We start from the raw sequence: 27,201 nt of genomic DNA on the forward strand, positions 1-27,201 counted from the left end.
CATTTGGGTCAGGAAGCTTAGGTGCATTTAGATGGATTTAAAACCCTGGCTGGGTCCCTACAGACATTACTGTCCTGTAAGTGGTTATGTGAGACAGCTTATCCAGACTCTAACCCTGCTGGTGAACTGCAGCCACACATGAGGGCCTGCTCCACAGTGCAGAAATCTCCTAACTTTTAGGGGAACTGGCCTTGTAACTTCTCCTCTAACACCTTTCAATAATTTGAGAGAATGAGGTGAAAGAAGGCCATGCAAGAGAAGAAAAAGAAAAACATAAAAGCAAGAAAGGGAAGATGCTTTCTGGAACATCTGCTCTTGGCAGCACAGGCTGGATTAGCATACGAAAAAAGAAACTGCAGCAAGATGATGCGCGATTTCAATCAATTATCCCAGAACTCTTTCATCACTACTGAAAAAAGCTTGCTTTGGAGGATGATATTCTCCAACCAAACCATTTCATTCTGGTACATAAAAATAATTTTTTTAAAAAAATCCTATTTATTTCCTCCCCATACTGAATTTACAGCATCTCCAAGAAGGCAAGCTGAGGGAGACACTGCCTTCAGCTTTGAGAAAAAGTGTGCCTTCTGGAAGCATCTCTCCGTGGCTGGAGTGATTCAGTGCTTCCCTCCCAGCCTGTGCTGCTCCCAACCAAGGCAGGGAGAAGCAAGCCTGCCTAGTGAGCAGGGACTTCAAAACAGCCCATTCATCATCAAGGCTGCAAAACTAGCTGATGCCAACAGACTGCCACCCTTCATTTTAAACTGCAAAATTAATTTTGGGGCCTGAGGTCATCACTTCTGCATTGGGAAAGCCTACATTTCTCAGCTTTATGCTCAGTGGCCAAGCTCTTTCTCCCCAGGATGGGACACAACAGCCGTGGGGTCCCTCCTTACTCAGCCTTCACTTTTTTTTGCTGTCGGTTGCAGTTGCACATCTTGGACTCTTCAGGATTCACAAACTAACATCTGCAGGAGGCACAGCCCCTCTGCAGAGGTTAATTAGTTCACTAAAGTTGCTAGGATACAGCACTGTGCCTGCATAATAACGTTTAGCCACAGAAGAGTTTATTCCAGTGAAGTCGTGCTCTCTCCTGAATGATACAAGGGTGTTCCCATTCACGCCGAGCCTCTGAGCCATTGCTTACAAGCATGAGAAAGCTGAGCAGGCCAGCACCTACTTACACAGCTGGCTAACGTCTCTGAGGAAAGTAAACACATTTCCAGCCCTGCCAGAGAGTCTAACCTTGGCGTTGAGCACAAGCAGTCCCCTTCTCTCCTCCAAACCCCTGAGGCCCCGTGATCAGCACCCAGGCTGCTGCTTGCTGCAGCACAGCCATGGTTCCCATCCACAGGCAGTTCTGCATTTCCAGACCAAACCTGTGTGTGTGTGAGCACATGTGACCATAGTGAAGGGAAGGTGAGCAGAAACAGAAGGGGAAAAGCTGCAATTACCAGTTCTGCTCTTCAGTTCAGCTCCTCCAGCCAGGAAACCTTATCTGAGCAGTCCCTAGCAGGGTGCCTAGCAGGGACACAGGACTTGGACCCCTCATGAGTGCACAGCACATGGACCCCTCATGAGTGCACAGCACATGGATCACAGCAAGCACAGACAGACAAATGGCCTGAAGCAGGTTATATGACACTGGGGAAGAGCAGGAAGCACCAAGCAATCCCATTAATGCAGGCTCTCCCTGAACGGCATTCCCACCCTTTGGCACTACCCGGCTAGGCTCACTCCTCTTTCCCTGGCACTGAGGACGTGCAGATGGCTTTCCTTCACAACTCCATGCACAATCCACTCCTCCTGTGACTGACAGTGTGGCAGCTCGGAGGAGACCCAAGTGAGACAGGCTATTTTTATTCGAGACATGGCACTACATACCCTAAGGGCAGCTGCTACCTCAAGTGCTCACATTTAAAGTTCATCAGCCCGGCCAAGAGGAGTGAGGTGGCCTGCCCAGGTCACACCGCTAATCCAAGCTCCCTTAACCCAGTCTGGGAGCAGTTTGTGAGCAAAACAGCTCATGCTGGGATATGCTGCCATTCTGCCCCAACCTACCAGTCCCACAAACACAGGTTTTAGAGTCTTACTTGGTCTTTGTTGACAAAACCCCAAATTCCAGCCGCAACTTCACAGGCAAACAGGATCACCAGGCAAGTGAAGAACTGCAAAAACAAATGAAGAGAGGGATCCTTAACATATCTGCAGCAATTAGGTGGGGAGAAGTGTGGAGCAGCATTTCCACTGACAAATCAGAGCAAGGTGTCATCTGACTTCAAACCATTTTCTCTTTCAAACATGCACTGAGCCCAAACACATTTTCCTGTAACTCATCACATGCCACCCCATGTCCAGATTGTTGAGCAGGGATTAACAAAACCTTTCCCACAAAGGGACTGGCAGGGATGAAGATGCCCTGTGTAGCACAAGATAAACTGCCCCACTTCATGCACCAGCAGGACCATCCAGACAAGGTTTCTGCTCTGCCACAAATGCTCTGGAATTGCCAGTGCAGGGTTAAAAGCACATTTCAGCTGCTGAGGAGCTGGGGATGTCAGGGTGTGATTTATGGCCAGCTCTCTGGCATCCACAGCCCTGCACAGCTACTGCAGTTTTTTGCACAAATACTAACACTGACGTTTTCCCACAGTCCCACCCTGTTTGTGCAATTCCAGCATTCCTCCCTGCCATCCTCCCTTTTTGTTCAGAACCCGGGAACATATTGTGATGGTTGGTCAGTTGGACTGGGAATGGGAAGCTATAAACTCATACAGCAGGGTCACATGAGAATGCACAGACAGGCTTGCTCCATACGCAGCCAAGATCACCTCTGTGACAACATCACTCAGTGACTTCTTCCTGGGAAAAGCCCCATAGTGGGAGAAGTTGCCATGAAAAGTCAGGAAGCAAAAGAGGTGAATGCAGTCAAGGAAATAAAAAATTACAGTATAGCATGGGAAAACAGCCCCTGGCTCATGAACAGTCTCTGTTCAAAACACATTCAGGACATTTTCTCCAACAACAGATGAAACAGGAGTTTCCAAAATGATGTCATGACCTGGCTCTCACATGTAAAAGGGTTATCAGCAAAATGGGGACAAGACTATTAACCTGACAGCAGGAAAGGACTTCCAACATCCTTGTCCGGTTCCTGAACAATCAACTCCTACGTGAACATCTACCTATTCCTAATTTTGTAGGAACATCTTTGAAAGACTAGGTTCCACATCACCCCCAAGGGCTCACACCACCCTAAACTGTGGGTGCAGTGCCACTGTAAGTCTGGTTAAGCACTATGGCTCACTTATGCAGTGGCTACCCTTCAGTGAAGGATGGTTTATTTATCCCAGATGTGGAGGTACAACATCCTGCAGATTCAGTTCTTCTGCTGAGAACACCAGAGATGTTCTGAGGCTCCAGAACACCAGGAGATGCAGCTTGACGCTATGGGAACATAGTGGTGGTCCTGCCCAGGCAGCTGGCTGTGTCCCAGCCCCTTTCCAGGGAACAGAGCCTGCTCCATAACAAGTGGCTCCCTCTTGTCTTCCTTAGGTCTTGCTGCTCAGCTTCCATGCCACCTTTGGCACAGGATTTTAATAGCACGGAGCTTCTTGGTACTTCTCCCTTTTGCAGTAAGCCCAAAGTCACTCCCTCAGCTAGGTGGAAGAAAGGGGAGCACTGTTGCTTACCTAAAACACCCCAAGGAAAGTGGCCTGGAAATGTCCTTGGAACACAGTGGGAACCTTGGCCAGCAGAAAGCATCCTCATGGGGCATCTCCAGACTTTTCTTGGCAAGCCAAGGTGTGAGCAAACACAGGCAGTGCACAGCAGCTAGACCTGCTAATTTCAGCCAGAGCAGCCGGCTTCCCTGTCAGACCTCGGGTACCTCGTACCATCTGCCCTTCTAATCCTCTAACTTCAGAGGGGAGTGAGAGGTAGCTCAGGGTCTGCAATCACTTGCATTAACAAAACAAAATCAAAATCCAAAGCTACCAAACTGTGCTCCAACAACCCCTGTCAGATTTGTGTGCAGACTCCTTGTATTCCCAGCAGCTGGGATAATGCCTGCAAACTCCTGTTGGAGCTCCCATCCACTACGTCCACAAGTGCTTTATCCACACTGGGGAAAAGCATCCCCTTATTACTGGGAATCAGCAGCAACTAGAGGTGAAGTCATCTGCAAGAGTGAGGCAAAGCAGCTCCGTTTCCCTCTGTCCCAGCTGAGCCCACACCCATGAGTTGCTACACCACTACCAAGAACCCTCCAGCCCAATGAAGTCAAGTGCTGGAAAGTCATTTGAATTTAAAAAAAAAAAAATTATTACCCTTCCAGTTTTATTTTTTCTGCATCAAGTTTAAACTGAACCACATGTGAGAACTTGCTTTAAATAAATGGGGTCTCCCTTGCTCCCAAGGTAAAGGCTTTTGGTGTGGCTACAGTTTATCCAATTAAGCTCATCCTGTGCCAGGAATCCTGAGCTGCTGCCTCACATCAAGGACGCCTGTAGCACTTCAGTAATGGGTTTTCCAGGATGTACCTAGATGTTCTCACTAAGAAATTATGGAAAGTCTTTGCTGTTTCCTTGTCCAAACAGATAAAAATAGTAGATGACTCCTTAAAAGAACTAGAATTGCTACAGGCAGCCTTGAAATATTCGAGTGAGAGGGGATGCTGTAGGGGACACCAGGTAAGAAAGAGGGTTTAGTGGGTGCTTGGTAAGACAGCTAGACCATGGAGGGATAACCACAAGGTGGGGGTTCACATATACCAGAGAAAGAGTCTCTAAGAATCCTGCTGATCTCACCCCTTCTGCCCTGCAGCCAGGACATTGCAGCACACCTGCCAGCTCAGCCAGAGCTCCACAGGCTGAGCAGAGATGCCCTCAGCCACTCAGCACTGCCTTGCTCCTTGCAAAGGTCACCTAGCTCCCACCTTTGTGCTCACACATCCTCCCAGCCCCGCTGGCTGGGAAAGACCCCAGCAAGGGAAGCACAGCCGCATGCCATGCAGCAGGGAAATCAAGGTGCCAAGTGACTTCCAAAGCTTTGGCTCTCTTACCGTTCCCAGAAGACACTGAGACTCCTGAATAGCGCCGTAGCATCCCAGGAATCCCACGAACATCATGACAGCCCCGACTGCGATCAGGATGTAGATTCCTGCAAGGCAAAGCGAGAGGCAGACGCGTTACTGCACAGCTCTGTCCAGCAGCACCCTCATGCCTGGCTGGACATTCTGGCTCCTGGGGTGGATAATTATGGGTGTGCAGAATTAAGGCTCAGGAGGTGTGACGGCAGCAGACATAGTAGAACACAATGTACATGGGTCTCAAAGTGTTTGAAGCTGCCAACACTGGAGCTTTAATAACTCCATCACCTCCAAAATGAGAAAATGAGAGGAAACGCTGAGAGTAGCACTAGGCAGAGGATGTAGGAGGCATGACAAGAGCTCTACAGCATCCTCACAGCTGTAGCATGGAGTTACCCTGGCTCAAGGTAACTGTGTTAAATATTTAAGCAGAGATGGAAATTATTAGTTAACATATCTTGTAAAATAAACAGGCACATGGTTTATTTATATTAAACATCATACAAATATTTATCTGGCTAACATTTTAAAGGCAGATGAACCACAAAACCAAGGGAAAAATACTGCTTAAGCATCTCACTTAAAATCTGGCTCTTTTTTTTGTTATAGGTTCTTCCACAGAGAATACAACATTTTTTACTTTAACTTATTGAATTTGTACAGGCAACTTGCACCATAACTAGTTCAAAGCTTGAGATGAGGCATTGGGAGTGGTTCAGAAAACAGAGGAATAAAAGTTTATTCATTCAGGAAACAAGAGCTTATCTCAAGGCTCAAGTCTGGTGCCGTGAGTAATCACCATGGTCTCACCAACCACGAGACTGGTGAAGCCATAGTGATTACTCAGCCAAACACCACCAGCTCAGTTAAATTTGACACAGCTTTTTGCTGGTGTATCTCTAATATTTAGTGCATTTTTGGTTAACTAATATTCTCAAGTATTGTGGTTCTACTACTCTCTAAATGAATCTTATTTCCCATTCAAAAGCAATTTGATACGTGCAAAAATTTACAAATCATGTAAGACTGCAGTCACTGCATTTCTAATGGACAGTGAAGAAAAAAAAAAGAATCATGATGAGGATAAAAGAACATGGGACATCCCAGAAGTAACAGCAACACAGTGAATCTTACTAGTGGTTGGGAAACGCATCCCTTCAATGAAATGTTTTCTTCTGCTATGAGTGAAAATGTTTTACAGTTATTAATCAGACTGTCAGCTCTCCTTTAGGAATGGCCCTAACATATAAACAGAGCTCAAGATTAAAACTGTTTGTACATGCTTGTGATATTTAAGGTTTTTCTTATCTCTGTAGCTTTTAAACAATTTTCTGATAATTAAAGTGCAAAGTCTAAAGGCCATGCACTGAGAGCAGAGTGAAGTCAAGTAAACCCTTCTCTAAAACACCAGACACACAATAACGGTCTCCACGTGTTTAACGTTCCCTTGCAGATCCTTCAAACTTGGGGAAGGCTGAACTTTGCCTCCCGCTTCTTCCCTCTTTGAAACAGAACACACCATGCCAAAAGCACGAGCGCCGAAGCAAGGGCTGACTTGGCGAGTGGCGGCGACAGAAACGCCGCCCCAGCGGCTCCGGCGCTGGGACTCTCCTGTGTTTCTCAGCAGCACCGCGCTCACTCTATTTTTAGGCACTGCAGGAGGGAGGAAGCCAGCTGCAGGGGAAGTGCCACAATGGAGCATGCTGACCCCGCAGGAAGCCCCTCTTCACAAAACCTGACGGGAGCTGTGGCCGGAGACACCAACATCCTCGTGGCAACGCCGTCGGCACCGGGGGCCGGAGGCGCGAGCTGCACCTCCTGAGGTGCTCTGAAGGGTTTCAGCAGAGCCCGGGAGCCAGGAAAAGCCAACAGGCAAAAAGCTCCCCAAGTGGGGATGAGACACCTCCTGAGGTGAAGGTGTGCAAAGAAAGGAAAAACAAGCAAAAGAAACCTCCCAGGAGAGTTCCTTGGAAAGGATAGGCCAGCAGATGAAGTTGGCCTGCCTGAAGGGGAAGGAAGAGGTTTTGTCCCAATGGAGATAGCATGAGGTGGAGCAGCTGGGCAGGGAGACAGTATGGCAAAGAGTGGGCTGGGCTGTGTGCAGGACACAGGGGCCCCGAAGGGCTTGGAGGTGGTGGGAAGGCATTAATAAACCCTGTACAAAGAAGGCAGTCTGCTGGACACCTGCCAAGCCCCAGAGAGACTGATGGAGGCTGTCAGACACTGCATAACTGCTGTCTCACAAAGAACAACATACCAGCAGCGGTGTCCCTAAAACGGTCTGCTCACTGCCACCAGAAGCTGCTAATGCCCAAGAACCAGCACTCACCACTCCAGCTTGTACCAGTGAAGCTGCTGGCTTGGGTTTTCAATCCAAACCATGGCAGCTTTTTCTATTTTAAGCACTGGGCAGTTCAACTGACGAGTTCATCACAAGTCAGAAAATTAACTTTCCTCATCCCTGAGTGCAGCAGTTTCTGACTTCTTCTCCCATGAGGACAGTAGAGAGAAGACAAAGCTGTGCTAGGGACAAGTCATTTCCACATCTGACAAGTCACTATTCATGCTAACCACCCCAGTATATGGGTAACAAGCAGATGCAGCATGATGCTGGGATGCCCAGCAACCAGATCACCACAGACAGGTTTTGTTTTAATTTTTTTCAAAATAAACACTGAAGGCACCTTCTGGGCTGAACATATATTGCCAGGAGATCACCGTCACAGAGCAGCCCAGGTTGAAGGGACCTCACCTGGTCCAACCTTTTGTGAAACTGGGAACCTCAGGAGAGACTATGCAGAACTCTGCCCAATTATATCTTGAAAACCTCCAGTGATAGGGACTCTACTGTGTCCCTGGGGAGGTTTTTCCAGTGAATGATTGCTCTCACTGTAAAAGATGTTTTTCTAATATTGAGATCATCAGGAAAGCACAGGACCCACCGGTGGCTAGGAAAGTTTGGCTCTGAAAACTAGGAAATGAAAGCCCAGTGAGACCCTCAACTGATGGAGGAGACTAAAAGGAAACACAGACTTTTGCTGTTTTAGAGAAGCTTTCCAGTGACCTCTGTACTTGCTTCTTGCTGGGATTTCTGGCAGCTTCAAAAAACCAAAACCAATCCTGACCTGCTGAACTCCCACCCCAGGCAGGCGGTGCAGACCTTGGACTGTCAAGTAAGGCTTCCTGCTTCTCTCCCTGCTCTCACTTCACCAGCTCCTCATCAGAGCCAGCACCGCTATCAAGTGAGGAAACAGCAAGAAGGAAAGGAGGGGAGGGAAGAAGATGTGCACCACGTGCAGCTTCCTGACCGGAGCCCAGCGGATGCAACCGGTGCGGTGGGAGCAGCAGGAATGCACAGCCAGGCGGGGGAGAGGGCAGCAGTGACCGGCCTGAGCTCAGCAAACCACAAAAAAACCCTGGAAGGTTTTTGGAATAAAGGCCACCTTCATTCCCAGGCACAAACAAGTGGCTGTTATGGAGTTGCCTTTTGTTACCCAGGGCCAGAACACGACAGCCTCTCCTGGGAGGCAGCAGAGCAGGACTCTGTGCTGGAGTTTATTTAAAAACAAGCACAAAGTATTTACTGCAAAAATAGCATATGCAATGAGGAATGCCAGCGGTGTTTTGCCACAGAAATGCCATGCTGAAGGCTGAGAAAGCAAAGGAAGGCAATCCAAGTGCCCAACCACATGCTTTGAATGGTGTTTGTTTTCCCAGACCCATCCTTCCCCTCAAGGAATGGGGCTGGTGGGGGGGGGTCTCCATTTCAGACTGGGTGCCAGGCAGCTGGGGGACTATTTCACAGCAATCACGGTGCAGACTGGAACAACCAAGCCCTTTTCCCAGAAAGCAGCCTGACACATCTTAGTTTTCATTCCTGGCACACAGGGACGATGACGCCTACTGTGGTTTTGGGCTCCGTCTCTGTGAGCAAGGCACCTGTCATCCCATCCTGGAATGGCACATTATCCTCCTCCAAGTCAGAGGAGACTCCTCACAAGCCTCTCCCTCCTCTGTGTAAGCATCAGAGACTGGCTAACCCCTAAATCCTCTCCTGGGTGAGGAAATCTTGACTAAAATGGTTATTTGCTCCTTCAGAGCTCCACCCGAACTGGCACAATTTGGCATGAGCAAGGCTCCATCTGCCTTTCACATGCCACTTCCCAGCTCATTTTTACTGCAGCTTTCTCAGGGGTTTTACAACAAGCAGGGCTGTTTGCTGTAAACAAAAAGTAAAATGAGAGAGGCATAAACTGCAATCTGCAGTGCCTACAGCCATGCTGCCCCCTCACACAGCAGCAGGACACAAGAGAACAGCTGGAGCTGCAGCCACAGGTACAGTGAGCAAATCATGTACAGGTGTTCATGGTACCAAGGCACCTCCACATCCTTGAGCAGCGCTACACTGTGATTTCTAATCCTATGGCACGGTTCTCTGATAAGGCAGCAGCAAGAAAGATTGCTACAACTGCCACACATAACCAGCCCCACACCAAAGCAAGCTGTGAGCCTCAGGACCTGTACCTGGGAGTTGGAGAAGTCAGAGGAGGGATGTCAATACTGCCTGGAGTCCTCTATCTCCTTTTCAGGTGGAGCCTTTGAGCAGAAAGCTTTAGGAGAGAGACCAACACTCTCAGCTTCACCTCCTCATCTGAATTCAAAGCAGGAGGACAGGAGCCATGATATGATCTCCTCCCTCAAGAGCATCATGATGGGGACATGATGATGAGAAAAAGCAGCAGCAGCGGGCCAAACACCATCCCTCTTTCCCCAGTACAACCAGGGCACGCGCTGCTTTAGGCTGCAGGGATCTTGTAAAGCTTTAGGAAAGCCCCAAACATCAGAGACAGGAAACTGATAGTAATTGAGCACTTCTCTTGGTTTGATGCTAGGTTGGAAAGAGGAAAAAAAAGGAGCCAAGACGCCAGCTTAGCTCCCAGCTCAAGCAGATGATGCCTCCATGGAGAGCCCTTTACCTGCAGGCCAGGTAGGAGGAAGGATACTCAGTTCTGGGAGCATGGAAGGGAGCAAAAAAGGCAGTATTCAGTGTCAGTACTTGCTTTGGCATTAAAGCAGCATAGCTAGTGCCTGCAGGGTTGTAAAACCCATGTCCTGTCCCTGCTGAGAAATAAAGAAAACAGGAAGAAATAAACAGTCTTTAAAAAAGGACACGATGAAAAAACAAATAAAAGAAGGAACAAGCACCAGAGAGTTCCTCTAAAACAAGCAGGGAGCAGGCCAGCCCTGGCTAGCTCTCCTCCCATGCCCCATCATGCCCATCAGAGATGCTGTGCAGCTCCAGGCATGGGCATTCCTGGACAGCACCCTACTTCTCCCCTCATTCCAATCCTTTCCCAGCATCCTTAACTCATTAGGCTAAATGGAAGCCAGCCACTGCCTCCAGGTCACAATGGCAGTATTTCCAAATGACAAAAAAGAAATCGAAAAAGAAATCCCCCCCAGCATGACACCACGCCTCCTGGGAAGGCCAGGCAGTTCTCCAAGCTGTGCCTGCCCTTCCCATGGGATGGGCTTTAAAAAAAGGGGCTGAGAACAGACAAAAGAGAGATGTTTATTCTCCCAACAGGCTCCTGTGGGGAGACTGCACAGCCAAGAGTTTTGCAAGCCTCTGAGGAAAGGAGGGAGGCTTCAGTGCCACCCTGCTGCTCCTCCTGGCCTGGAGATGCTGAACTTCACTGGACTTATCACCACTGCTGCTGCAGGGAAGGGTGGAACCATTAGACAATGGCAGGGAGACTCCCTCCTACCCCACACCACCCACTGTGGAAGAACACCCTTCCCAGCAGCCAAAGAAATTACCATGATGTTCTTCCTGGCAGCTCAGGGGCAACATACAGGCAGAGAGTGGAAAGTCCCTCCAGGGCAGGGTTGGGGCAGGAAAAAGATGGCTGTGTGAGCCAGCCAGCAAAGCAGGGTCTCCCAGACATTTTTGTCCAGTTGCCTGGTGGAATTGGCCCAGCAGAGCTGGCAGTGCTTTCTTCAAAGTGGGGTGAGAGAGAGGGGGGGCTGGAAAAAGAGAGGGTTTGCTGGAAGATGACAAGTGGGAAGCCCCTCCATTCCTCTCCACCCCCTTTCCCAAGGAAAACATTACTGCTCTGTAGCTGCTAATGACTTCCAGATGGAGCAACAGGGTCACAAAGCATGGAGAGCTCTCATGGGGAGATGAAAGCCTGGACATGCTGCCCTCATCTGCAGGAACAAGGCAAGAGGAAGCCACGAGCACCCCTCTGTCAGAAACACAAAGAGGTGGTGGGGAATGCCCCAAAGAACGTCCTCACGTGCACACACTCGTACCCAAATCCACTCCACACAGATTCCACAGTGAGATTTCTTCTCCTTTGCCTACCCAGAAAACGCTGGAAGGAGACTCAAGTTTTGTAACTTCAGCACACCTGCAAAAGCTGGGAGGAAGTCCATGGTACATCTCCAGGACTGGGACGGAAAAGGGTGGCACAGCACAGGTGAGCCAGGCTGGAATATGTTGGCCCATCCTCTGCTGCCCCAGCCTACAGCACTGCTGGGCATTTCTATGTGCCCTGGGATCCCACCCACAAAAAAAGCACAAATCCCACTGGAGGATTCCTTCAGTGCAGGTTTTCTAAGGAAAACTGTCCAAGCTACAGGTTTAAACAGCTCTGAAGAGCAAGGAGCCACCTCTGGCACAGGTCCAGGGCAGCAAAGCCAGTGGGAAGGGACAAAGGAAAAGAACAACTACATTACTTGTAGTCGGATAGATCTGAACCCAAAATAACCTGATGGTACCCAGGTATTTTAAAGACATAACCAGTTTTAGTCTGCAGAGTAAATGAAGCACAGGGGTTGGTCATGACCAAGAATGAATTACAATTAAATGGACATGCAATGAAATAACATGTTGCTTTCTTAACAGAAATTGAATTCTGTGATAAGAATACAAAAAAATCCCCTATACTTTCAGATACATGGTTTAAGCCAGAAAAGAAAATACAACAAAAGTGTTTTGCCTTAAAACTACTATTTTAAAAATAATTCCAGTATTATTGAAGGAGTTGATCTGACAGTGATTAGAGGAAAATCTAGAACAAGTAAAACTCAGCTTTGGGTTTTTTTCCCTTTAAGGGACTAAATAATTAAATTATTGTCCTTAACTGCAAGTAAGTTTATTTCCAAGACAGAAAAATGCATGTACTTCTATTTTTAAAAATCCACATATATTATTTTTTAAATAATCCATTTTGCTCGGTGTGGTTCAAGGCCAAATGCAAACCTTGGTTTCCACTGCCAAGCATACAAACCTGACCACAGCTCATGTGTCTGGTGGAAAATCTCCAACGCAGGGGGCCTTGACAAAGTAGAGCACAAATGGGTGAGAGAAGAAACCAGTCCTGAACCTGCTCTGTGTATCCACAGGGATCCCTGCAGCGCCTCATGCCAAGACTGAAGGTGGTTTTTGACTGGTGTTTATTACAGAACCTACAGACCAGGAACCTCAGGCTCTTCTCTAGCCTTTCACAACAAGTCTAGCCAAAGACGTGCTGTTGAGTCTAACCCCACGATGTACGGAAGTTGGCACCATCTCTAGAAGATGCCTCACATTTCCAGAGGGATGAGGACAAGGATGGGAGAGGGAGCAGAAATCAAGACCTTCTCATTGCTCATGGTGGATCCACAGCCATTGTAGCACTGCTGACCTCTAGAACCTTTGCAACATGCTGGAGCTCTGCTGAGTTCCCCCTGCAATAAAAACCTCCAGAAATCACTGCTTCTCAGGCAGTCCTGAAAAGGTTAATTAAGCTAAACTAGGTAAAAAGGCTAATTAAGTTACGGATAGAAGGGACAGCTCCTCCACTACCACTTAGCCAACACAGGTCTGTCTGGGTGATAGGCTGGCATCCTCTGCACTGCTGGTCACATCTGGGACCCATGGCAAGGGTGGCCAAGGCATGCTCATGTGCTGTAAGGACAATGGGCAAACCTGGGGAGAGCTCAGAGAGATGTCCCCACCCCTACCCTGTGCACTGCCACCTAGCAGTCCCTCCTCTCTGCAAGGGTCAGATTTCTCTGAGCCCAGCAAAATCTCGTGACAGGACTTCCAAAATCCTGAAGACACCCATGAAAGCTTGCGAGCAGCTGCAGTTCAACTCAGATATGTACTCATTTGTAAGGAAGACTTCAAAGCCTTCATGTGCTTTCTGGCCCATTTATTCTAGACCAGTCTGCATGAAAAGCAGCTTGAACTTATTTCCAGGGCAGAAATCATTATCCTGGATTGTATTTGTTCCGAGGAGGATGGTGAAGACAGTCTGAATCACCTCTCAAGGAAGCCTGTGTGCCCATTCGCCGTGTCCCTTCCATGCCTCAGCAGCACTCACAGGCACATTCACCACCTTAGCCCCAAGCCATCGCTGCCCTCAGCTGTCCCCCCACCTGCGTCCCTCAGGCTTTGCTGCCTGGCTGGCTTGGGAGGTGGATAAACATTACCTAGGGAACTCCTCCACAAAAAAAACCCCTCTTGCCTTTCAGTTGGGACAGTGACACCCACCAGGATGACAGGGAGAGGCAGCAGTGGCAGCAGCCTCGGTGGCCAAGTTTACCCCACCACTGTCCAAAACCTCACACTGCTCCCCTGTGCCACCCTGCTGCAGAGAGGAGACACTGCCCAGCAGAGGATTTACTAATAAAACACACAAAACCTAGACACAGGCAAAGCAAACGCCATCCTCACCCCAAAAGCTACGTGGAAAACCACACCCCAGCTGAGGAGGCTTTTGCACTCTCCATCCTCACTGGCCCTGCTCCCAGGGCCGAGCTAATTAGAGCCACAGGTCGTGCTGCCCTGTCACTTGCTGTGAGCAGCTGGAGGCACATTTCCTATTTTGGATCTGGCAGGAGAGAGCGGAGCCGAGACCATCGGGCTGCTGTGCTCCGTTCCTTGCTGGGCAGCCTGGGGGAGAGCACAGGCAGGGCAGCGACAGGGACCAGCACTCAGGGATGCTCCCAGCACCCAGGGATGGATGTGAAATCCTGGGGTATGGATTTAAGGCAAACAAGAGCTGAGGTTTTTGTTCCTACCCTCCTCAAAACATTTTATACACAACAGCCACCTCCAGGCAGCACATAACCAAATCATTGAGGGATGGGGAACCTGGCTTTTTCCTCCCACTGTCATCCCACCAAGAAAGGACAAAAGTAGTAAGTCCAGAGTCACTTACTTTCTCAAGATCCCCAGGAGCTCTTAAAAGCAGTGACACCACAGCACTAATTTATTGTGGAGAGATCAGAACTGTTCCAATCTGTACTGGTATCTGCAGAGAGACCAGCTCAGCCTTCTAAGGGCTCTCATAACACCCCGAATCACAGTTTTGTTATTTGTTTGGGTTTTTTTCAATGGTACTTTATGTGTAGGATCAGGAAATATATGAGAAGTGGTTAGCCAGTTCTTAGCAACTTATCAATGCCTCTAGCTATGCTGAAGGATGTTTTTGGCCTTGTGATCAACATCTTCCCAGCCTCCAGACAGACAAAGCATTCCAGACACAGTGTTATCCAAGAGCAAGAAGGATTTTGATTTCTGAACTTCAAATAAAGCGAATAAATGCCTATCAGAGCATAAGCCAAGCTCAGATGAAGAAAAGTATTTTCCTTTATAGTTAGGAAGGCATGGAACTAAGGTGCTCCAGCTATCTCCATCCCAGGTACTGCTTGGTCTTTACAGTGCTGAAGCAGTTAAAGCATTTGCTGGAGCATTGGATTCAGAGCCAAAATGGAAGTGTCAAAAGCCAAGACTGCAACAAGTGGTTAGAGGATCAGATGGTTTGCACGCCGTGCTGAGGAAAAGCCCACGAACAAGGGCCCATTTAATAACCTCCCAGGCCAGCCCACAAGACAACTTGTGCAGGCAGTGCCAAACTGCTGGGGACGGGGGGTGGTGCTTGTGGGAAACCCCAGCCTGCAGGAGCCCCTTCCCTAGGGCTGGAAAGGCCAGCAGGGAACAGCTGCCTGTGCTCTGGGGGCTGCTGTGATGTTCTGGTCTGGGAGCTGAGGGCAAGGACTGCTCCTCTCCTGCTCCTGCTGCAGCCTCAAGTGTCATGCCTGGTACTCTGTAGCTTTGCTGCTCCCCACACCTTCTTTCTCCCACTTTCTCCCACTGCCCTCAAATCCATTATTTTTCCTCTTCCATAACAGACACCCTGAAAAAACAGCCTTTAACAAACAGCTCCAGCTTTGGGGTAGGGAAAAGGACACACAAAGAAATCAGGAGACCCCAAATCCCTGCTTTCCTACTTCCCTTCTCACTCAGTACACACCCTATGATGGAAGTGTTCCTCCTCTGACAGTGTTTATTGCTTCCCCCCGTCCTGCAGCAAAGCCTGGCTGGCCTTTAAAAGCCTCCTGACAAATCCCGGGACCAGCTCCCTGTGCCAGACACCAAAAAGTGGTATTTGCAAAGGAAAAAAAAAGCAAAACAACAGAGCTCTGGAGGCCAAGCCCAAGAGGTTCCCGTTCCCAAAGGCAGGAACATTGTGTGCATGTGTATACTGCATGCCAGAGAAGAAAAAGGAGGGAGTATCAGTTGTAAGAGAGAGGAAAAATGGGGGGGGCAGGGGTGGGGGGGAAGCAAAAAGAAATCCCAGTCTTCAGACTCCAGAGGTCTGGCTGGGAAAGACAGCAACTGAAAGAAATGCTCTGCTGTTATTACTGCATGGAAATTACAGCTGCCAGAAGGAATCCAGGCCAATCTGTTGCTGAATATAACTTTAAAAAGACAGCCAGCCTCAAATCATGGGCTGCTCACGGGGGTTGGAAAGTCAGTGTGGTGGTGGACCCACAATCCTTCCCCAATGCCTTCTGAACAGCAAAGGCTGAGGACAAAGACAAAATAAGGGTGGAAGAGTAAAAGATGCTCAACAGGCAGGAGGGAAGGACTCTGCCCCATGCTCCAGGTCTCCCAGGTTTACGGAGAAAGTGTTAACTAGGGAGGTATCAGTTGTTAGCCCCCCCAAAAGAAGGAGAGATTAGGACTGGTTCCTTGAAAGGAGAGAGTTTAACTTCTTGCGAGCTCCCTTTTCTGTTTTTAAAGATGAGATCTACAAAGGGGAAATGCTGCAAATAGAGCTCTTGGTGTGAGGCAGGAGAAGAGAGACAGCAAGAGAGAAAAACCCACAGCTATTCACAGCAGGAGCATCTTCTGTAACCAGGGACAGCCAGGGAGAGGGCTCAGGCATGCTGTTCCATGGGCAAGCAGTGAAATGCACAGGAAAATCCTTTCCAGAAAGTAATTTTAGCCACAGGTGAGAACAGGACATGGGATCAGACGATGTTGCCAGCCCCATCAGCTTGTGCTCCAAGCCAGCTCCTGACTGGCAGCCAGCCCCTCCTGCAAGCTTCTCCCCCTTGTCTGTGAGGGATCAATGGAGAACAGGGGAAAAAACAGGGGGTTTCAGCTTCCAGCACGCTGTCAAATTAACAAAAATCATGCTCAGCTTAACCACAGTGCACAGAGGCTCCACCTGCCCCTCCTGGAGAACATGAGTCACGCTCATCGAGCTTTGCTTTCATTGCCAGCCACTCTGCTACTTTTACGTCCCTTTGGACAAGAAACAAGACCTGCTTCCAAGAAGTCCCCCCTCTTCCCAAACGTGCTCTGGAGAAAACCCACGACACCACAACACGTCTTCTTGCATTTTTAGCTAATGTGGATTTGGACTCTGCTCTGGGCCACAGCCAACGTTTATCAAAGGCTTTGGCTGGCACAGCAGGGGATATTTTGGAGAGTACAAGGGCAGCGGGAGGTATTTTTATTGTGACCTCCTTGCTGCTCACCTGGAGCTTTCTGGCCTGCTTTTGGGTACACTTCAGCCTACCCTGGGGCACACACCCAAGCAGCACCCCCAGAGCTACTCACCAACGTAGAAGGTGTTGGGGGCCTGCTTGTCCCCCAGCTGCAGGTACAGGATATTCGTTGTCTGCGAGTCATGGCGGAGCCACAGGGCCACTCCCAGGATGATGCCTCCTGCCAGCTGGGGAGAAAACAGAGGGAAGCAAGGGTTATCCACTGCTCCAGCCACATCAGACCCAGACTGGCAGTTTTCAGCCAGGAGCTTTGCTTTTCATCTTCCCACAAACATACAAGAATACCCTTTCTAACCATCACCCCTGCAACATTCTTTGTGCCCCAAGGATCACGAGCCATTTGATCTTCCCTGCTTTATGAGAAGACCCCCATCATTCTGGGGATGTGCAAAGCCCTTTCCAGTTCTTGCAGGAGATTTCTTTCCCAAGAAAGAAATTATTACTTTATTACTATTTTCAATAGAAGCAAGCAGGAGGAGATGTGCCACTAAGGTTTTTATGAGAGCTTTTCAACATAAGTTACGAGAAGGCCCAGTTGATAACTAATATTATCACCCCATTTCATTTCTCTGTGAGGTATAAACAGAAAGTGGGGGAGCTGCCATTTATCCCCTCTGCCCCCAAGTCTTGCAAGCACACTACTTCCCATACAGGGTCAGGCTTCCAGTGGAACACACTTAGTGTTCCTCAGGCACACAGAGCTTTCCGTAATGTCCCAATACAGGAATTGAAGTGGAGCAAATCCTGGGGTCAGGTCAAAGCACCACCACACCATTTTTGGGGGCCTCCAGGCCAAGACTGCTGCCTTGCCCATGCTGTGAACAGCAGGAGAGCAGTGCACCCACACCCACATGTGCACAGCGACACGCAGGACTGACCAGGGCAAGGACCAAAACACACTCCGGATGTGGGAGGAGATGTTCTGCATATGGGACATCAACTCAGCCACTGCGATATTTATGTACAAAAAATGGGAAGTTCTATGACTAACTTCCTCACTGTTTTCTCTTTCAGGGAGGGGCTGGGAATGGCCGTGGGAGGTGGGAGCAGATATGGGGCACTACAGCTGGGAAGGTGTAACTGAGAGGAACTCAAGGTAACGCTTTTCCAGCACGACTCCCTGTGTCCTCTGTGACATCCCCCTTCCATTTAAAGTATAAGCAAGAAGGGAAAAAATACAAACATCTGGAAAAAACCCAAACCCTTAAGAACTGCAATATCACTGCTGTGAAATCACCTGTTCAAATGCCAATTTAATTTTGAGTGTCCTAAATCCTTGAAGCCATTCATCTTAAAAAAGGGAAGAAAACTACCAAAAAGTATAGAAGTGGAAACATGCTACTTCTAAAAGAGTCTGAATCAGGTCAGCTAGAGGCATGACAAGCACCATGAAAGTCACATCCAAAAAAAAGAAAAAAAGGCAGGGCTTTTTCAGGAAAGGTGTAAAGTCTCCAGTTGTGCAAACACAACAAGGAATACAGGAGAACTGGGATCTGCAAGACAGGCTGTTGATGGGAGCCTGGTTTTCCCCCATGGGAGCCATGGTGGTTTCCTCCTTGCTCATTTCTACAAATCCCAGCCACAAGATTTTTCCAGGAATGCCACTGAAGCTGGGGCAAACCCACACCATTTCCAAACTCACAGGGCAAACTGCTCTTGGGGCTTTTCCACTACCAGAGGGAGAAAATCCCCACTAGCTCCTGGAGAAGGGAAATCTTTGCTTTTCCCCAGTTTGCCAAAGTAACTGGCTTTTAACACTTCTCCCACAACAACCAATGCAACTTCCCTGCTGGCACAGTCCCTCATCCCTCCTGCACTGAGGCCAGCCTGAGGTTCTCCAAACACTGGCTATGGAGAAAAGTCACGAAAGCCAGTCTGTGCTCAAGTCCAGCTCCAAATAAGGCAGGTTGTGGCTTCGCACAAAGTTACCCAAATCCAGCCTAGAGTGGCTCGTTCATTGTCTGAGGGCATAACAAAGTTTGTGTTTTTACTCTCAGAGAAAAGAATATGCTCCCTCATTAATCCATGCCACTCAAAGTAAAACTTCTCTTGGTAGCTGCTAGGAGAGAAGGCATCCCAAGGAAGGTTTGGATTTCTGTGCTGGCTGGAAGAGGTAAAGAAAAAAAGCTGCAGCCGTTTTGGTTTTGTTTTTTTCCCTGCAAGGACACATTGCTCTGCCCTCCACACTCAGCAGTGCCACCCCAGCATGCCCTGCCACCCATGGTGAGGCTGGGGTGACACCAGCAGCTCCTTTCCAACCAAATCTGCCTTAAAATGCCCAACAGAACCAAAAGCAGGCTGCAAGTGGTCCTCAAGATATTTTTTAATCATTTGGGACCACCAGCTAGAGGGATGAAGCCTCTTCTAACGCATTAAACCCACTCCAGCAGTGAGGTCTGCCTGAGACAGCCAGCTGAACCAACTCCAGATGTTCCTGGTTTCATCCTGAATGTGCCCCAGGAACATCACACATCCGTCCCACACCGCCTGACTCCATTTGCATTTTTAACAGAGCATGGAAGACCTCTGAATGGAAGCTTTAATCCAATAGCAGCTGTATTTCTTAAGAGAAAATGACATTCACTTACTAATGAAAACAGCATTTGGGCTATGATGAGTAACTTTTTCCATGAAAACCATACATCCTCCCACTACCAAGAAGCCCAAAGCGGAATTACGGCTCTTTCTTCCCAAAGCAAAGAAAACAACAGGGGGAAAACATTGTCAGTTTGCCACAGTAACTCTGCCTTCCACTGTACCTTGCTTGGGATAATCTCATTTTTAACAGAACAACTTGTTCCAGATAAAAGCTTGATGTTTTCTCCCCCTTCCATCCTACAACTGCTGTTTGCCAACACAAGAAGAGCTCCAACCACTGATGGCAGCGTCACGCTCTAGGCTGCCCATCCTCATACATACCGGTGTTTTTTTCTGCTGTGGATATCTATAATCTCACACAGGTTATCCCACTAAGCTTTCTGTTCCCAGCTTGTCAGACAGCAGTGTTGCAGAGGCTGGGGCCATCACCTGTCATGGTATGGTCTGAGCACCCAGCACAGCTCTCCATTTAAATTTTTGGGGACTGCAATAATCTAAAAGCTGCAACCTCAGCAACGCCAGCAGTGTGTTGGACTTTGACCTGCTTTCCAAAAGCCGACCTCACCAGCCTGCTGCTCTGCTGCCAGCACCGCATCACTCACGGAAGACACATCAGTGGTGCTCCCCAGGACGGGGCTGGCCCCAGAGCTCACACCCTGAGAAGCTTCCCGGCACAGCAGAGGTGGTGCTGCAGGCTCCGACATTTCCTCTTTACTGCTATTTTCCAGCTTCCAGAGATTTATTGCTTCTTCCACAGACAGCTAGACTTTTCCAGCTGGATCCTGCTTGCCCAAGGCTTGCTTCTTCAGGAATGCTGTTCCTGGTTGACACAGTGGGGGAAAGTCCCTGTGGAATGCTGCCTAGGGGCAGGAAAAGGCAGACCCTGCGTCCCCAAGAGGTGATGGGATGGTAGCTCATGTGAGGAGGTATCACCAGATAAGCATCATGATGAAAGCAGGTGTGCAGTCCTGGTTTGCTGCCCAATCCACAGTGCACATAGTGAGGCACCTTCCTGGACTACAAGAAATTCTTATAAATTAGGAGTGCAAGGAATGACCCCATTTCCCTGTTAATGTAGTGTACCCCACTTCTGAGTTGCCCCCACCTTAACCTGTTGCTCCCTAAAACTCACATATGCCAGGATGTGCATCACCTCCCCAGTCCCTTCCACTGCCCCCAGCCTTTTTCCTCCTGCTCCCTTCCCTCCACCCTTCTCTGAAACAGATTTCCTGGAAGGGAGGAGGAGAAGAAAGAAGTTCTGGCTATAGGGCAGCTTGCCAGGCATGCCAAAGCAAAGCAGACAGACATCCTGTGGAGGTGCCAGCAGTTTCACGATGCTGTATTTTAGCAGTGTCACTTCCCACAGCCACGGCTGGCCTTGCCTCCAGGTCCTGCTTCCCAACTTGTGAGAGCCCAAGAGCTGGGAGAGGCTCTTGCCTTGCTGGAAAAATGCTGCTGGCAGAACTCACGCCATGCTGCCTGGGAAATACCACAGTTACTAACAAGAAGCAGAATGCTGCCAAGAAAGCTTAATGAATTTTAGCTGGTTTATGATTAAGGCATACGACTGGAGATCTTTAACAGGTTCTCATGCCACAGAGGTTTGCCATTTCCCTTACACCACCTGGAAGCAGAGCCCTTGGTGAGGGCAGCACCCAGACCCCATCCGAGAAGCCCAACTGGGGCTCCCCATGGTTCCTCTCCAACACTACCTGCAAAGCATCTGAGATGGAGTAATAAGGAATGCCCCTCCTTTCAGGTGTGGGGAGCCAGGATGCAGAAAAGTAAAGTGGTTTGCCAAGGCTGAAATATCTTCCCATGCAAGAAGCCCCTCATATGTCCAAGAACAAACTAATCTGGGGTTGAATGCTTTACTCCCATATAATTTGTGGGTCTCTAGGTGAAGCAGCATGAGTAGAGAAAAAGCAAGGAGATAGAGATTCATAACGTGATGGAAACTACCTTTGGAAGGGCAGTACAAGCCCTTGCAAGATCTGTGCTGGGACATTACAGGTCCTGCACTACCAGCCTGAGGACCGAGTCAGGAAAGAGAGGGACACATGGAATGTGCCCAAGTGGCACCACACCTTCCCACAGCCTGCACCTCGCCTCCTGGAAAGCAGAAGATTAATTTATTTTCTACTGCAACAGCTGCACCCCATGGAACTGCTGAAAGGGCAAGGGGTGCAGCAAAGGGCTGACAGCTGAATGGTGGCCCAGGAAGCTGGGAACTGGGGTTCAATGCTGAGACCACCTCCATGTTACAATGTCAAGTCTTCACACTGAAGAGTCAGTTGAAATTTTAAGGTGAGATGTGCTAGAGATCACTGCTGGGCTGCATGTTGGGGTGGGCTGTGGGATGCCCTGGAGCCCCTTGGGAGGGTGTAAGCAGGGGAAGGGACTTAGTAAGACACAGAGATGCAGTCTGAGAGGCACACAAGGCAGAAGGTTATCTTGGCACAGGCACTCACAGGCAGAAGTGGCAGATAGGGCTCTGTGACAGCACAGGCAAGGTCCTTCTGCTGCCTTCCACAGCCACGGTGCTCCACAGCCACTAAGGGTCAGGCTGAAAGTTTGCAGGCAAGGCCTGCCCAGGAATTGCAGGAAAGGCATTTGGGAAGAGCAGCATGGCCTGCAGGCAGGAGGAAGAGAGCAGCCTGCAGCCCTGCTCCCAGCAGCACACCTTCCAGCAGCGGCTATTAATAGAGCTGCCAGCCGGAGCGAAATTCTCCACTGGTGCCTATAGTTACCAGCCCTACAACACTGCAGAGCTTTTCAAAACAAGCTCCAGAGGAACACTCCCAGAGGAGCAGCATGCCAGAGGCCAAATAAAGCTTGATGGATGGGAGGAGAATGGGAATCCAGCACCAAAATCCAAGAGCGGAGTCCTACAATGGGGAGCACCATGCCCACAGGCCACTGCCAGCCTGCCCCAGCCTGATCCCTGCTGCAGACAGAAGTAGCACTTCCCAGGGTCTAACTGCCCTCAACAGAGAGGAAAACAATTTGAGATATTGCTTTAAAATTAATTTGGCCCCGTACATAAACATTTAATTACAATGGGGATACAACTGCTTTCCCTTCTTAATAGTACAGTGAAAGGCACTTCCACAGCGCAGCATCAAAGTGTTTCTCACTGTTAATGCTCTTGCAGAAGATAAGTATTATGGTGGCTCATAGCAGAATAACGTGAGGGAAACAGAGCAATCCCCATTCCAGCCAGCAGCGCTCCCTCCTTTCAGCTGCAGCCCGGCCCATCAAGCGCAATCAGGTATCCCCATAGGGCAGGGTGCACCCATCTCTTCAAAAAACCTTCTGCACGCAGAAACTTCAGAAGAGGTTTTGTAGGTGATGGAAGGGCTGTGCTCACTTGACAAGAGTGCCCTAAAACATCCCAGAGAGACATCAGCAACAAAACTGGAGTGTAGATACTGAGCCTGCTAAGGAAACCTCTCCCTTGCCCTTCAAAGACAAGTATTAAGCAGCTGCAGGGTCAAACACACACAGAAATATGCTTGCCTGTACAATGTCCCAGGATTCCAAACAAAACCTGTAGAAGAAGATGCTAGACCAGCATGAGGGCCTTGCTGCTCACCAGGCTCTCTGCAATTCCCAGGGAGACCAGCAGCCCAGCCAGCACCAGTGGCACTGGAGCAGTGCTCAGCCCACGCCTGCACCCACAACAAGATCCATGCTACTTTGTTAGTCCACAGTTATTTCAAACCCGTGTTTCAGAGCTACAGGAACCCTGAGATCTTCCATTCTTCATTTAAAGCCATGAGCAGTGGCACACAGCCACCTTCCTCACCACAATGGGAGGGTCGTGTGTCACCCAGCAAAAGCGTTAGCTACCATGGGACAACTGCCACAGAGTGCTGCCACCTCCCCACACTGTCACCTCTCATCACCCACACCAAGTATCTCTGTGCAGCCTTTGCAGACTCCAGCGTACAGTTAACAGATCTTCCGGTGTTGCACAAGAAAATACGCAGCTCCTCTACTTCTTCCCTTTCAATCACTCCTGCCGAGACAGATTCACTTCCACCTTCCCTCTGTTCCTGCCCTTCCTGCCTTTTGCATCCAGGCTGTACAGCATCCCCTCAACACACAGAAGAGCTAGACAGTGCCTGCAAAATGGCATTAGGAGCAAGCTCTTCCTTTTAATTAGACACCTCTCTGCTAGGGCAGCCAGCGGTGCTCTCCACCTGGAAGGCTGCCATGGGCTGTATTAGCTAACAAGCTTGAGCGATCCTTCTCCAAGCAAGTCAATTCCTCCTTGGTTATGTTTAATTATATTTTAAAATAGCTCGCTGGCTTCCTTCAGCCTCCCCAGGGACCCTTTGCAGCAGTGGTCAGTTCAGCCCCACACACTGAGCTCTGCTATCAGGCTTGGAAAATTCAGGACCGCAGTCAAAGTCCGGCCATCCCAGTTGCAGGGATGGGATGGAAAAGGAGCTCCACCTGCCAGATGCCCAGCCCTGCCTGGGCTGCCCATCACACCAGCCAAACTGCCCAGTAACAGCGACTGCTCCCTCTCACAGGGCAGAGTATCCACCTGCCATCAGCCACCCCAAGGTTTCAGGACAACTTGGCAGCACAGAAAAACTTTTGTCTTTCCAGCCCTGTGGTTTGCTAACCAGGTGAAGCCCACAGGTGCTGACCATGGCCTCCTTCACCACTTCAGTGGGTGCGTGCACTGTGGAACATGTGGGGACCCTCTCTCCTGGGACAGGCACTCGTTTGAACATGGGGCCCATGCAGCAGCTACTGCTCCCTCAAGAGCCACCTTGGAGCAAGCATAATCTTGGCATCTTCTTCTCAAGAATGCATGCACAAAAGAAAAGGAATCCCAAAAAATCAAATAAAACTGAAACATCTCAGGTACAATGAACGAGGAGGTGGCAGCAGGGTCACCTTTTCCTTTTTCAACACAGCAGCTTTGTGAAATTCCTCCTGCGCTGCGGGGGGAAGGCAAGGGGAGGAAGCCAGAGGGGTGTCAGTTTATTTACACTCCAGCAGGATAGCGGGGCTATATAAAAAAGTTATCAGAGTAACTAAGGCTGAGAATTGCTTCCTTCTTCCTCTTGGGCACTAGAAAAACCTCCTGTGCAGCGCAGCATGGTGCCTGCCAAACTTTGGGCTCTGCCTCTGGCTTGTTTTCACCAACAGCACTGAGCAGCAGCTGCACACAAGGCAAATCATAAGCAAATAAGCACGGGGAGCCCATCAGCACTGCATAATAACCAGCTGGCAGGACTGAAGGGCTGCAGGTGCCCTGTCTCACACCTCCCTGCGGTTAGAGGTGGTTTCCCAACACAGCCAGCTTGCAGCTAGGGTGCTCAGCACCACATTCTGTCAAAATGGACCATCACACTCTGCTGTTAACCACAGAATTCCTCCCCAGGTTGGCAGCTAACCTGTCTTTGTGGTAAACCTAAAATTCCCCTCACCCACTAGTTTAAAGAGCAACACAAAAGGGCTTGAAAACTCCAAGATCTGGTATTCAACCACCATTTAGCTAGCTAGCCCCTCAGAAAGCATCGTTAATTCTAATGAAGCCCAGGCTCCCAGTCTGCACAGGAGACAGCAAGAGGGGACCATCAAGTCCAGCCCTGGGAGCTGTTTTGGGGAGCCAGTGGGTCCCAGCTCACAGGCACCCTCCTGGGGAGGCACTGAAGCATCTACCTCCACTCTCAGGGAGCATCCTCCAGAAGGGTAGGGCAAGGCACCAGAACTCATAACGGGGAAATTATACAGATTGGCAATTCCTCTTGGAAGCAAAACGCCCATTTATAAACGAGCAGCTCTTTTGCAAGACTTTGAGGTGAACAACTGATCTTGCTGAGAAGTGTTGGCTGTGCACAGCCCCCAGCATCCTTCCTGCCACCCAGGAGACCCTTCCTCACAAAGCATAGCCGGCAGCTTCTTCTACAAGAATGGCAGGAAATCGGGACCAGAAGGCAAGGAAAAAAAAACTGGGATAAGCACAGTAACTCGGAAGGAACAACACTTCACAGACAACCCTACCCGCCTCCATCCGGCCATTTTAAGGGTGGAGGAAAAGGTTAAAAAAAACCAACCCGGAATAATCTCTCATTCACGCAGCTGGCAACACATCAGGTATCAATTAACACCGTTGTTATCAGAGCTCGTCCCCTGTCTCTTGGCCAGTGTTATACAAGGCGAACAGGCCCGAAGTGAGCACCCCCTTGGTTAAGCCCTACACCTCCCAGGGATGGGGACCCCAAAAAAGCTTCCCCAGGCACCCCTAGGGAGGAGTCCGCAGGCAGAGGCTCCAGCCAGGCAGTGCCACTCCAGGTGCCAACACAGGGGTTGCTCTGGGAGCCAGCGGTCCCCTTCCCACTTCTCCAGGCCCCCTTGCTACATTCGCTGCTGTAAGCAAGCACAGAGGAAAAAAAAAAAAAAAACAAAAAAAACCAAAAAAACAAAACAAAAAACCCCCAAATCCTCGACAACAGAGCGGGATGTCAGACAAGGGGCGCAGGGGACTGGATAAGGGGCATCCAAGCGGTGCCTTGCCTGCCAGGGTGGGGCTGGACTCACTTCCAAGACAAAAAAGCATTCCGTGGAATGGAAACCAGAGTATTTAAAACACGAAACCAGCAGCCTGCTCGGGCATATCTCGCTGCCCCCGAGGGCAGGAGCAGGAGAGAGGGACTCCTGCCAGCCAACCTCGCGCTGCCGGAGGCTCTTTCTAACCGGGACAAACCTGGTTTGCAGGGAAACCGGGATATGCCGCCTTTTGCTAAATTAGCCGCATGTCTGGATGGATTATTTCAAGAAAAACTTTCTCAGGAAAGGCAGCCTCTCCAGCCTGGATAGAATCTGCATCCTAAAATAACTTCCCGGGCGGCGGGGGCAGCGGTGCCGGGCGCGGGGCCAGGGCGGCCGGGTCCCGGCAGCCGCGGGGCGGGGGGCGCGGGGCCAGCCCCGAGGCGCCCGTGCTCGCCGAACGCCCCCTCCTCTGCGGCGGGCGGCACGGCCGGCGCCTCCCCTCGCCTGGCAGCATCCCTGCATCCCTCCCTCTCTCCCTCCTTCCCTCCCCGGCTGGGGAGCGCCGCTTTCCCCAGCGCAGACCCGCGGCACAAGAGGGGCTGCGGGAGCACCCCCGGCTCTGCCCCCCGCCCCGAAAGGCGCCCATAAACATCTGCAGGGGCTGGACGCGAGCATCTTAAAGGTCTTCTCCAACCCCAAACCATCCTACGATTCTACCTCCCCCTCTGCATATCTATTTAAAAAATAGACATAAATAGATATACACATACAATTACATACATACGCATGCATTAAAATAAAAAAGCAAAGCATGATCAGCTCCTCCGCCCTCTAAAAAAAAAAAAAAAAAAAAAAAAAAAAAAAAAAGCAGCGCCTAAGGCACATCCCAGACAGCAAGTCTCAATGCTGGGGGGCAAGAAGGAGGCTAAACCCAGGCGCAGGCAGACGGGCCATACTGCAGCCCCCTTATTTAAAGGCTGGGGGAGCTCAGCCCCCGCTTCCCGTCGCCCCTGTGCTCACCCAGAAGATGAAGTTGAAGACGAAAAGGAGGTATTTGATGCACTTGGTGCAGCCTTCCACTCCCATGGCGACGGCTCTCCCGAATCTGTGCTGCCTGGCTGACCGGGGCGGCGGCGGGCGCTGGA

General features: G+C 49.8%; 1 protein-coding gene across 1 annotated transcript in view; it reads right to left on the reverse strand.

The window, feature by feature from the left end:
* CD81 (CD81 molecule) overlaps window positions 1–27,201 on the reverse strand; it is a 33,025-nt gene extending 5,824 nt beyond the window's left edge. Inside the window, exons 1-4 of the mRNA XM_041481148.1 lie at window positions 27,077–27,201; window positions 16,995–17,109; window positions 5,063–5,160; window positions 2,094–2,168 (exon numbers count right to left, since the gene is read on the reverse strand). Coding sequence (XP_041337082.1) covers window positions 2,094–2,168; window positions 5,063–5,160; window positions 16,995–17,109; window positions 27,077–27,142 — 354 coding nt within the window. The 5' untranslated portion in view covers window positions 27,143–27,201. The remainder of the gene's footprint in view (window positions 1–2,093; window positions 2,169–5,062; window positions 5,161–16,994; window positions 17,110–27,076) is intronic.

The sequence above is a fragment of the Pyrgilauda ruficollis genome, unplaced genomic scaffold, assembly GCF_017590135.1.
Source record: "Pyrgilauda ruficollis isolate IOZ18807 unplaced genomic scaffold, ASM1759013v1 scaffold55, whole genome shotgun sequence".
NCBI classification, from domain to species: Eukaryota; Metazoa; Chordata; class Aves; order Passeriformes; family Passeridae; genus Pyrgilauda; species Pyrgilauda ruficollis.